The 12,870-nt window shown below is 41.3% G+C and overlaps 2 protein-coding genes across 2 annotated transcripts; both read right to left on the minus strand.

Annotated features, from left to right (window-relative positions):
• Positions 1-28: 28 nt before the first annotated feature.
• Positions 29-7,258, minus strand: LOC114918435 (otolith matrix protein OMM-64-like). The gene is made up of 11 exons (XM_065962950.1): positions 6,906-7,258; positions 6,083-6,173; positions 5,901-5,985; positions 4,954-5,087; positions 4,394-4,509; positions 2,671-3,295; positions 1,448-1,540; positions 1,247-1,331; positions 842-931; positions 679-756; positions 29-167 (listed from the first exon to the last, which is right to left on the minus strand). Exons 1-10 carry the CDS (start codon positions 7,224-7,226, stop codon positions 681-683), a joined length of 1,716 nt encoding a protein of 571 aa, XP_065819022.1. The 5' UTR covers positions 7,227-7,258; the 3' UTR covers positions 29-167; positions 679-680.
• A 2-nt stretch (positions 7,259-7,260) lies between these two features.
• On the minus strand, positions 7,261-9,827 carry LOC136182400 (inactive serine/threonine-protein kinase TEX14-like). The gene is made up of 3 exons (XM_065962951.1): positions 9,683-9,827; positions 8,469-8,656; positions 7,261-7,979 (listed from the first exon to the last, which is right to left on the minus strand). Exons 1-3 carry the CDS (start codon positions 9,798-9,800, stop codon positions 7,824-7,826), a joined length of 462 nt encoding a protein of 153 aa, XP_065819023.1. The 5' UTR covers positions 9,801-9,827; the 3' UTR covers positions 7,261-7,823.
• Between the last annotated feature and the right edge of the window lie 3,043 nt (positions 9,828-12,870).

The following is a 12,870-nucleotide window of genomic DNA, read 5'->3' on the forward strand; positions in this document are numbered from 1 at the left end:
GACTTCAAATGATCTGTGTTGATTAGAATTTCAAACATTTTAAAAACGTTGACGTCAGGTTTTCTCCAACAAGGTGCAAACATTTACAACAAACAGAATATTAATGGAACTTTAACAAATTAAACATTTAGAGAACATTTAGTGTCCGTCCTGCCCCGACACGCCTCCTGTGTAAACAGAAACACAGAGAGGAAGAACATTTTAGATTAATATCCTCAGAATAAAAACTATTCTTTAAATAAGCACATGAATGTTCATGGGAAACCTCACATTATTAAAATGTTTATTAAATGTCAAATTGCGTTATATAGCGTTCATCAGATTTGTACCAACAGTAAAGCATTAAGTGTGTGTAAAATGTACAGAGCTGTTTAAAGTAGTCGTATGTTTACAACTTTTGGCATATAACCAGGTGGGGGACAAGGACAGTAGTCCAATTAAAAGGTTTAATTTAGCTATAAGCTTGAGCATGTGAAAGTACCAGATTTTTACCAGTTCAATAATCCGCTTCGATTCCCAAGCCCCTGCAGTTAAATTGAAGTGTCTGTTGGCAAGTCACTGATGGCCATATTACTCCAAGCAGGGTTTGAACATGTGTGAATAAAATAGTTCTTTGATGGGAACGTATTGTGGAGTGGAAGTGCTTTGATTAGTCAGAGGACCAAAAAAGCCATTTACCATTACTGCTGTTGACTGTGTCTCTGTCCTGCTGAGTGTTCTTCATGGTCACTAGTCTGTCCCTCAAACAGCGCACACCTGCACATTACACACACTCTGTTAGACTGGTCTGATACAAACACACACACACACACACTAGTATTAGTGTGATGTGCTCCCTCACAGGATTTTGCCGTCTCTTCGGGCTCCTGGACTCTCTCTTTCCTCCTCACATTCAAACTCCTGCAGGACGTCGTCCAGGGTAGAGTGAGCTCTGAAAAACAGAACAAACAGGAAGTGACATCACCGCCCCTAACCGACAGACTGCAGTAAGCCTTAATGGTGTAAAAGGACAACAGACAACAAGCTCAAACCTAGGGTCCGGCCAAAAGTACTAAAAAGTTCCCAGAAGATGGAGAATTTAGACAACTCTAATCATGGCTGAAGTTAAATACTTCCGAGTCAGTTCACTCAGTCAGGAACCTTCCTAACCAAAAAGGACTGCGACCAGACCCCTTGTTTGATTTCTGTTCCTGGGGCAGGAGCGTGTGGGCTGAGATGTGTGTAGCAGAGGTGTAGCTGCACTCACCTGGTGGTGTCTTCAAGTAGACTCTGCTGTGACTCCATCAGATGTTCCTTCTTCTTCTGTGACCCAGGCAGTAAGCCTGTTCCACCTGATGAACCAACAGTAATAATCATGATTATTCTTATTAGTAGAAGAAGAAAAAGAAGAATAGTGTTTACAAACACAGCCCGATTCACTACACCGTTCACTGGCTGAATCTGTTACCTGCTGTTTCTTGATCAAATAATCCTGATGTCACCTTCCTCCTGTCATCAGCCTCGTCCTCAGGCCCTTCCTCCTCCACTCCTGAACTCACCTCTGCAGAACACAGCCAAAGTTTAAAAAAATGATAACTGTGTTATTCATGTGCTTTCACACTTTCCCTTCACACATGATTCCTATGAGATCTCCTGATATCAAACCGTTCATCTGACATCTGTGTTGATAGTGTTCTAAAATCAAACTATAACAAAGATGTATATTTGAAATATAAAATATCACATTCAATATTCACCAATATTGTTTTTCAGATAAAGTTCATTTTGTAGGTAAATGATTCATGTTATAATAGACATGCTTTTTATGGTCAGCATTTATTTTTACAGTAGAATACATTTCATATTTTGAGCCTTGAGCTCCTCTCTCTCTCTCTCTCTCTCTCTCTCTCTCTCTCTCTCTCTCTCTCTCTCTCTCTCTCTCTCTCTGCATATACAGTACATCATATTACTGCATGTATCTATCTGTAAATCTCAGTCACTAACCACCTACTTTCCTGGGAGCTCTTGAGCTCTCTTAGTCTCCTCAAGATCGTTGGTTGACGGCCTGCCAGAACAACCCCCCCCCCCCCCCCCCCCAACAGATTGTTGATGGACGGTTTGCCTCCCCCTGCCTCCCCCAACCTCCTTGCTCCCTATCCCTCTTCCTGCGTCTTATCCCATCTCTCCTCCTATCCCTTTCCAACCCCGGCGCAGTCTAGGCCTGTGAAGGCTGTTTCGTCATGAGATTTCTGCCTTTTAATAAGGCAGTTTTTTCTTACCACTGTAACTTTTGCTGCTTTGCTAAAGTGCTCATGATGGATAGGCCAGATCTTTGTAACATAGCAATAAGTAAGGTCTTTTACCTGCTTTTTGTGAAGTGTCTTGAGATAACACTTGTTATGAGTTGACGCTATACAAATAAAATTGAATTGAATTGAATTGAATATTTTTACACTCAGATCTGTGTGTCTGCTGCATGTTCTGTCTGTAACACATTAGTAACATGTCTGTCCATAACATGGATGTAGGGAGTGTATTTAGTGTATTGTTATGGATAACCATGTTAAAAGTGTTTGGGGGTCATCAGTCATCTCTTCAGCTGAGGATGGGGGGTTCGATCCCCAGCTCCTGTACGTGGCCACTTAATGGATCAGACCCCACCATCAGTGTGTGAATCTGCTGTGTTCTCACCTCTCTGTGGGTGACAGAGGCCGGCCTCATCTTCATCACTGCCCTTTTCAACCCACTCCTCTTCAACACGCTCATCTTCATCACTGCTGCCTGCAACCGACTCCTCTTCATCACTGCCCCCTACAACACGCTCATCTTCATCACTGTACTCTTCATCACGCTCTTTTTCACCAGTGTACTCATCAACACACTCCTCTCCATCACATCGTTCTACAACACAATGTTCTTCATCACTTCCTTCTTTAACACACTCCTCTTCATCACATCCTTCTTCAACACGCTCTTCTTCCTCACTCTGCTCTGCCATGTTTTCCTCTTCGTCCCTGCTTTCTTTTGCAGTCTGTGATGATTTCTCCTCTTCTTCATAAGCTTGCTCTTCATCCTCCAAATGTACCAGAGGTCGACTAAGGCTGGTTCCATCCTCTTCCCTCTGCTCTGCCTCAGCGACCCCTGCTCTCTCTCCCTCCTCCTCCTCCTCTTCCTCACTTCTGTACTCCTCTTCCTCAGTGCTGTGGGCGATGGAGGTGTGAGATGTGGTATCGCTCTGCAGGCAGGCAGTGATGAAGGTCTGGGAGCTGCAGGGAGAGTGCATACTGAAAGGCGGAGGCTGGAAACTGTTGAAGCCCTGAGAGTTCACAGGAGAGAGAGTCAGCTTTAAGAGCAGGAAATGTTCAAAAGATTTTCAAGAGAAGGAACATCAATTTAGAAATGATGAAAATTCAAACAAAGTCAAAATAAAACACTGATAGACATGTGGTACAATAAAAAAAATGCTGCAAATAAATAAATAATAATAATTTAACATGAACAGCAAACATAAAAGATACAAAGTGAGACACCCACATTCCCAGAAAATGCAAAAGAAAAACTCAGGAAACAGGAAAGCTCCAGATCCAGAGGCGCTGCTAGCTGTAATCCTATGTGTACACTTTATTACCAGTTACATTTCTTCAGTGTGGTTGATTCTTTTTCCCTTTCCCTCTATTCTCTTCTTGAGTTGCAGTCTTGGCTGTACCTCTTACTGACATCACAAATCATTTGACGGTAAATATTTGGTGTCACATAAATAGTCGGTGTAACAATCAAGGGTTATTACATCAAAACATGTCTGGAGCTGAACTGTGAAGTGATCTATGCTGAATTTTGTGTTGGGAAGAATTTCAGTAGCACATGAGATAACGCAAACAACGGAATATTTTTTAAGCTTTGGGAAATAAAAAGCAACTTTGAAGTTAAACTAGCATTGCTAATATGGCATTTGTGGTAAACAGAAGGCAGCAGCCATTCAGTTTATAGTGAAGTACAGAAGGAATCTATGGTCACAGATATCCCTGTCAGTTTCTGTTTTCCAAGCCCAAAAGACTCTGATATTTTCCCCAAACCGCAGCAAATATCCACGGTATGAGTTACCTCAGCCTCTCCAGATGACATCACCTGTGTTACGGCTGATGAGCTAAAAAGGCCATGTGACTCTGTCAGAGCTGTTGTGTTTTTCTTATTGCTGCTTTACAGTCACTCCTTGTTGTTACACTCTTTGTCTTTCTGTTGCTTTTGTTGTCTTGATAATTGCTTTTGAATTTTTCAGAATTTGTAGCCTGTCTCTTCAAAGGTAAATCTTTTGGGCTGTTTCACCGTCTACAGTATTTCTAATCTTCAAACCTGTGACGATGAGAATAACTGGTGCGCAGATTAGAGTAACTGTGATGAACGAAATGATGGAAACCTGTATTGAGTCTTCTCTTGCTGTGTTGAAACTCTTCAGGTTGGCAGAATGAAGGGCGCTGCATGCAGGGGATTGTGGGAGATCGGCTTCCATAATCTTTACGCGCCGATGAGTGTCTGTCAAAAGATAAAAATAAAATACCTTATGTGGAACTGAAATCTTAATAACAAACCCCTGAGTCGAGGGTTCACTGAAACTGATCTAACAGATAAATGTCTTCAGGAGAAACACTGATTGTTTTCATGTGAGCAAAATTTGTTTGCAAAAACGTGTTTTTAAATATAAATGCATGTGACGGACCAAACATGAAATAACTGCAGGTTGAGACTGAGTCAAAGTGACAATCGTTTCCACTGTTGAGAGCATGACTCTTTTAAACCCTAACTGTGAGGACACACAGTATCATCTGTTGGATAATTAACTACTATAAATAATCTTCTTCATCCTGAGTATTATGTTTTTAAAAAGTGAAAAAGCACACACAGAGCGGTCAGTGTGTGTATGTGCGTGTGTGTTTGTGTGTGCGTGTTTGGGTGCCTGCATGTGTGAGTTTGTGTTACCTGGACTGTAAGGGGTACTGTAATAGGGCAGGGCTCGTGTGTTCACAGGGGGACTACAGAGTTTCTGTTGAAGCTGAGCCGGAGAACATGTGATGCTGGACATTTCAGCTAACAGAGCCACATCAGAACATGTCCTGGCAGACACACAAACACAAGGATCAGCCTTTGATGGCATGGCAGAAACACTTTTTTAACCTCAGTAACTGATCTGATGGTTTCTCTGAAACATTCTTTCATTTAAAGTTCCTGTCTATGGACGGGTACAATTTCTCACAGACGGACTGGTATGTAGTTTGTTGGCTTGATGCTAACACATACTGGAAAAAGCCATTAACTCACAGAATTATCTTGGTGATCATATTAACTTAGGATATGATCTATTTTAGTTCTACATCAGACCACGACAGTGTACAACACATACAGTAAGCATAATCTCTTTCCTAATCAACATTGTTAGCCAAGAAACGACTCATACAAGCTGCTGATCCAATAAATCAGCTCCAGAAATTACATTAACCACTCTTCACTGGAACAGTCAAAAAGACCACTCGTGTAACCCAAATCAGCTCTTTTTCTGATACTTATGGGGGCAATAATCCACCCCCTTTTCCTTTATACATCCATCTAACTATTGTCAGCATTAATACAGTCTAAACTTTCTTGAAATCTTCCGATGTTGTTGTTACATGGTACTAACAAGTGAAGGTCAGTGGGGAAGACATGCTTCCTGTGTTACCATTAGGTTTATAATGAATCACTGCCGAATGAATAAATATGTTAATGGCTGAACAAACTGATCACACTGTCAGTCCAACCAGTCTGCATTCGTACAGAACAGTCTCTATGTTTTCATACAAAGTAAAAGGTCTTACATCCATAAACACAAAGCTCACTCTGAGGTGTCTGAATGAATTATAAAGCACACATGTTCAGTTCAGGGTCCTTACATGTTGGTGTTAGATGTATGTTGTGTTTGACCGGCAGCAGCATCAGTGACAGTTTCTTCACAGTGTTTAGGGAAACTCTCGTACTCTGAGGAGGAAAACAGTGAAACTGTGTTAAAACTTCACACCATTCTGCAAACACTGCCCTGCTCCATATTGGCAGGTTTTAGCAGGTAATGTCTTACTAGTGTTCTGAGTATCCACCAGCAGATTCCCTGTAGATGCTGGTCTGCACATCTCCACTGTTACATCTGCATCTTCTTCTGACCTGGAAGTCTGGACGAGACATACACTATCTGAATGTTGATATGCATTTAAGAAATGTTGCCTGTGGGTGGGAAACGAGGTACAACACTTGGGTATGAGGATTGTGTCCTCATGAGATCAACCAGTAGAACCATTATCAGAATGACTGTCAAGGCCAAGCGTGGACAGTGAGGAGCTAACAAGAGTTGAACCTCGTTTCCCTCCGTCAAGGAACATGACGGAGGGTTGAAATACAATACGCCACTTCTTGTTTCTTTTTACATTTTACTTTTGGGCCATGTTCACCTTTATTAGACGGGACAGTCGGGGAGAGACAGGACACTTTGAGAGGAGAGGAGGAGAGAGCGTGGGGATGACATTCAGCAAAGGGCTGAGGTTGTTTCATATAGCCTCTGTACGTGGGGAAGCAAGAGAGGTAAAACATTCCACTTTCAAAATGACAGAAACTGGTCTCCTCATTTCCCAAAAGGCTAACACAGCATTGTTAAAAGACAAAAGTGGCGCAACAGAGTGGTAAACATGACCGTGTCCAAACTTTTTTGAAACCTTTTACTGGCATCATGTAAAAAATGGGCGTATGAGTTTCAAAGAAAAATGAAATTTCTATGTTTTAATATTTCATATGTTGTCTTTGGGCTTTTTTCAATTCAAATATGCAGTTTTCGGTGTTTTGCAAACCATCTAATTTTGTTTTGTAATTACATTTTACACAAGTAACTTATGTGGCCTGTCACAGTGTACCTGCTGCTTCCTGTCAGACATGATGTTGAGGTCGCTGTCATCCAGAGCAGAAACATACTGACTCAGCTGCTCCGAGCACTGATCAGCTTCTCCTGTAGAGAGACCTGGCAGAGACCATCTCTGCTCACACTGCATCTGATCAGCTGGATAATGACCCAGCCATAAAGACAGCTCTTCCTCACTCAGAAGCTTAAAGTCTCTGCTCAGAAGCTGGAACACCAGGTTCTCTGTCCAGTCATCTCTCCCATAAGGGGAGAAAGTGTACCACTCTGAAGGAGGTCCAACAGCAGCTGTGACCCCACAAGGATCTTCTGAGGACATAGATAAGAAGAAGGAGGAGGAGGAGGAGGAGGAGGAGGAGGAGGAGGATGTGTTGTCATGGATACAGGGAGGATCATTTCTGTGGACCAGCTGGCAGTGGTTCTCCACTATGTCCAGACTCCTGTGTGCCTCCTGCAGCAGCTCCCTCGACACTTTTAGGTTCACTGATATTGTACTGATCTGCTGATTTATTCTGGGCTGCATCAGGCCAACCAGCTGCTCCACCGTCTCCATGTCTGCATCAGGTTCTTCATCGTCTGTTACTGAGTCAGGTTCTTCATCATCACTGCTCGAGTCAGACTCACTAAGCAGAGGAAGGGTGAGTGTGTGAGGGTGAGGGAGCATTGGTTCTCCTTCTGAACATGTATCTCCCTCTCTGTCTGACTCGGACTGTGGTCTTCTGTCCAGCTGTTTGTTAAGAGGTACTTCATCACTTTCCTCTTCTGTGCTTGCTTGGGTTGTGACTGGCCTTAAAGCTCTACAAACAGCTGACGGAGACAGATTACATTTACATTGAATTATATTTTCAGAAAACACAAACACACTTAAACACATTTAGAAATCATAGATGTGTGATTGCACGGTTGTGTTGTAAATTCACATGCAAAATATGTCTGTGTGTTTTTGCTCAGTACCACTATGTACTTGTTCCTTCACAGTGGTTTGCTGTGTTCTGGTCTGGACTCTACACTCAGGATCTGGTTCTGGGGAGGCACTGATGTTAATCCCCGGCTGTTCATCCATGCAGAGCCTCTGCAGACAGAGAAAAACAAATGTATGATGTAAAGGCTCACTTCATTAAAATGATAAACACTCTTTAGCTGGAGGTTTTAAACGTAACTCATACATCAAATTATATGGAGCTCAGCGTAAATTCAAGCAGGAAGACAGCAAGCAAGAGAGATTGATTGATTGAAAAGTGGGTCGCGGAGCCATTTTTATGGGTCGTCAATGTGCACCTGGACAAAATATTGTTTTAAAAAGTCTATGAAGCACTTTTTCAACATGAGTGCTTTGTTTTGTTCTGCTGCATTTTGAACTGTCTGAGGTCCAAACAAATCTGGTTGGATGAAATATATCCGAATGATTGGTGGTGGGCTAGACCAGTTGCCCTAACCCTTCTTTCCTCTCTTCAGCTTAATTCTTCCTGACTCCTGAGCATGTTCAACAACAGAGTGTGAAAACTGAATTTACCCTTGTGGTATTATTAAAGTATATCTTCTTCTTCTTCTATGACCTAACCTTGATGTCCTGTTGCAGTGTGTTTGTCAGAGTCTGCAGGCTGCAGGTCCGGTTCTGAGGCTCCAGCTGCAGGCCTGTGGACACCAGCTCATAGTACGGCAGTGGAACGTTGTTTACTGACAGGGCCTGTCCTGAATCCATCGCCTGTTTGATTTTGAGCGGGTCCAATGTGCCCCATGGTTCATCATCTAAAATAGTGAACAACCCATTGGATTCTAACATACCTGGTCAATAAAACAGTTTTAAATGCATTCAATGAAGTCAAGAAATCTAAACACTGGCTATTGTATTTAATCAAAACATTGGGGTCACACCACAGCATTTACGGTAGCAGATTTTTCACCTTAAGGGTAAATGTTTGATCTATAAACAGCACTTACATGAAGATATCTGTTTATAGAGATAAATAAAATGATTTTGGATTATAGATGATGGGTGCTGGAATGTCATTACAGTGGATTGTGTTTTGTTTGCTTTTGCTTCATTTAGGGACTGTTTTTCCATGCAAAAGCCAAAGCCTCCTGATATGTGATTGGTCAATACTAATGAGACGTCAAATGCAAACCAGAACACTTTATATATATATATATATATATATATAAGTCAGGTATATACCAAAGTCAGGTCCTGAGTTAACACATTCTACAATCTATAAATAGAGATCATTATTATTTTAATGTAAATGGTAAATGGACTTGAGCTTGTAGATTTTTCTAGTCTCTGACTACTCAAAGCGCTTTTACACTTTATGTCACATCAACCCATTCACCCCCATTCACACACTGATGGCAGAGGCTGCTATGTAAAGTGACCATAAGAAGTAACTTATCCCATTCATATACATTTATACACCACTGATGAAGCAGCAGGAGCAACTGTGGCTGAGCGTCTAGCTGAAGGACAAGTTGCTGCAGGAGCTTGGGATTGAACCCCCAACCTTCTGGTTGAGAGACAACACACTCTACCAACTGAGCCACAGCCACAGCTGATGGATGAACGGAAATGATGATTATATGACAATACTCCTAAAGCAGATTACAACTACAATTACGGCTTATATTAACACACACACACACACACACACACACACACACACACACACACACACACACACACACACACACACACACTATGAGCCAAGAATGAGAAAGGCACTATGAAGTTGAGTGTTGTCTCATTAAATCAATTCTAAAAACATGCAGGGTGAGAGCTACCTGTATACAGCTCCAGGATCAGAGCACACACACTGTAGATGTCAGCCTCTTCCCTGCAGGCTCTCTGTTTGATGACTTCAGGAGCAGCCCACCTGTGCAGGCTGGGGGGGAGCTCCATGTAGTGGGGGGGTTTAACACGTGAAGTCTCACTGCTGGACACAGAATATTATAATAACAAAAATTGTGATGAAACAGAGAATTAACCAGGAAAGAAGATTCATAAAATATCATTATAAATAATACTAGATATTGAATTGTATCTGTTGTATGTATTAATAACATGTTTCCATGAATAGTACAGTTCTTTTTCTTTAGGCAGAGCCTCTGTTAATGAGTGACTGTATCTATATCAGCAGGTTACTCATCTGTCTGTTTGGTTCATTTAGCACTCACATTAATATACTTGTCATTAGGGGTGTAATGGTACGCAGGCGTCACGGTTTGGTTCATATTTCTAGGTTTCTTTTTTCGTAAAGACAGTGGTGCAAGTTACAGTTTGTTCCATTTTGTGTTATTTAGAACTTCCTGTGATAGTTGGTACAACCTGTTGTGTATTAAACAGTAAACACAAACAAAATGATGCAACACAGAATTTAATACGTCTCCTGATTTGAAAATATAAAAAATACATGTCAAAAAATAATATATGTGCCTTATCATATTTATAATTAACATGCGAGTCTGGCAGGTTAATATGCTCGTCTTAAAGGTTCAAACTGGACCGCTTGGTGGAAACGAGACTAATGACCACTCCCAGTTGAAGAAGTATGTTGTCACTATGAGATAGCTATAAGTGGCACCCTCTCTGCCTTCACATGGAGAGGCTTTTTTTAAAAACAGAGGGGAAAAGGTGCAGTGATTTGTCAAGAAGAAGTGGACAGGTCTTTTAGCTCTGCTGTGTCATCTTGCTTTATTACTCTTCTTCTTGTGTTTTATTCATAGAATGTAATTTTTTTTTTAAGGTTTTGCTGCGTCTACTTATTCTTCTGCATTTGTTGTTTAATCGCAGTAGGCAAAGAGTTACCATCATAACTGTTCGACCATCATATCATCACCAGCTGACTTCAGAGTTTTTCTACTACACTCAAGTCTTTGGTAATCATTTTGAAGGCATACTTGACTACTTGTTAGGAGGAAATTAAAATCTTTTTTTAGAGCTGCCCAGGGTTAAATCACATCTTCAAATTGGCTTGACATCAAGTTTTTAAAAAATTTCAGTACAAACCATTCAAAATGTAAATACCGATTATTTCTCATTTTAAGATCGTTATTTGGCCATTTTCAACAAAGAGAGAGAGAGAGAGAGAGTATTGGAAGGAAAGAGGAGATGGCATGCAGCAAAGAGCATGAGAGCTGCTGCATTGTGTAGCCTCTGTGGCACATGCTTTAATTATTTACTAAAAACAGACTCAGCTGATAAATCTATGAATAAATCAGTAATTCTTTCTTTGCACCACCTTGCAGAAGTGTTCCAGGCTGTGTAACCACAAACAAATCATGCCATCAAAGTTTCTGTATTAAGAGACAGATAGTAAAGAAACAGAATCACTTTTATGAAAGGAAAGTCTTTCAGACCTTTTGTTTAGCCACAATGATCAAAATATCAGAACACACAATGATACACATCGTGTGTACTTAAAGGGAAAATGACTTTTTTTAACAGAACAGTGGGAAACTCAAAGCTAAACGTTAATATCTTGCACCAATCTAGAAGCTGAATTGGGAACGTTAAAGTAAACATTTAAAGCAGTTAAAGCAGTTACAGCCTGCACACTAATTTGCCCCTCTTCCTTAGAGGACGTTCTGGGTCTGGTGTAGACCTGAATCCACCTACCTGGAGACAATGAAGCCTAAACAGCTTAGTTTAGCGACTGTGAGCTTTGTGAGGATCACGCTATGTGAAGAGAGGGCCCTCATCACCAGTGCCCCCCTGTGGAGGAAATGAAGACCCTCACAGACCTGCAGCATCACAGAGAGGATCCACCCTTCCTGCAGGACTGGGAACTCTGCTCGCTGCAGAGAAAAGGAGACAAACAACACAAGTGAGAGTTTGATAACACACAAATATATATGTAAAAAAAACATTATTGATACATGCATGAATCAAATAGCCTTAGAAATTTAAATTAATTGTTTTAGTTGTCTGACACACTTGCTATAAAACCTCTTTTACAACCAAGCAGAGGGCCCAAAACAAATTGTTCAATGAGAGAATATGACGGGTTCACGTCACTGTTGACACCATTCAAAACAAAAATGGACCAAAGATTGGCGGAACCTCCATTGTACAACGTACCTGCTAAGTGAAGTGATTGAATAAGTATACAAGCTGGTCTAAAGGGTTCAGACAACACTGCAAATCAAGAGAAAGGACCAACAGACATGCAAACTCTACAGAGAGTCCACAAATTCTCAGGTATGTGTTACCTTGTTGTGCAGCAGGCCGTGCAGTGTGCCGACGTCGACCTGCTCAAACACCAGACTGGTCCTGAGGAGGTCATCAGAAACACCCACTGCCATCAGCTGCAGTAGCTGAGGATGGTTCAGCTGGCTGTGTATACAACACACACACACGCACAGAATACACGCGCACAAGAAAAGATGCATACATTTTTTTCCAGAGGCTCATCTTGTAGTGTCATTTAATAGAATTAACTGTTTTGATATCCCAGGGTTAAAGAATGAACTGCAGCATCAACTAGAGTAAACACTTCCACACCGCAACATCCAATCAAAACCTCTACCTTTCCTAAGGAAGAACAGAAAATGTTTACAGATAGTTGCTGCTTCTGTTCGTTTGTGTCATTCTATTTTATCTTCTGCAAGCCTGACACAGTCTAACACAGATGACTGTTCAACATGAGTCTAGTTCTGCTAAAGGTTCCTGCCTGTTCAAAGGACGTTTTCTAAATGTTGCCAAGTGCTTTGCTCACGGTGGATTAATGTTGGGTCTTTGTAAGTTACATAAAACAGTGCGTGCTCTTTTTTCAAGTGTCTTGAGATAACATTATACCAAAAAAGATGAACTGATCATTGTTAATGTCATACAGAGGAAGATCAGTCAGTTTTACACAGAAGAAGGACATATAGTTTATCACAGAAGTAAACAGGTAGTTTCATAGAGCAGAACAGAACAGGTAGATTCCAGTCTGACCTGCAGTACTGTAGTTCTGTCAGTAAGAGGTCCA

Source organism: Labrus bergylta, chromosome 14 (assembly GCF_963930695.1).
Source record: "Labrus bergylta chromosome 14, fLabBer1.1, whole genome shotgun sequence".
Lineage (NCBI taxonomy): Eukaryota > Metazoa > Chordata > Actinopteri > Labriformes > Labridae > Labrus > Labrus bergylta.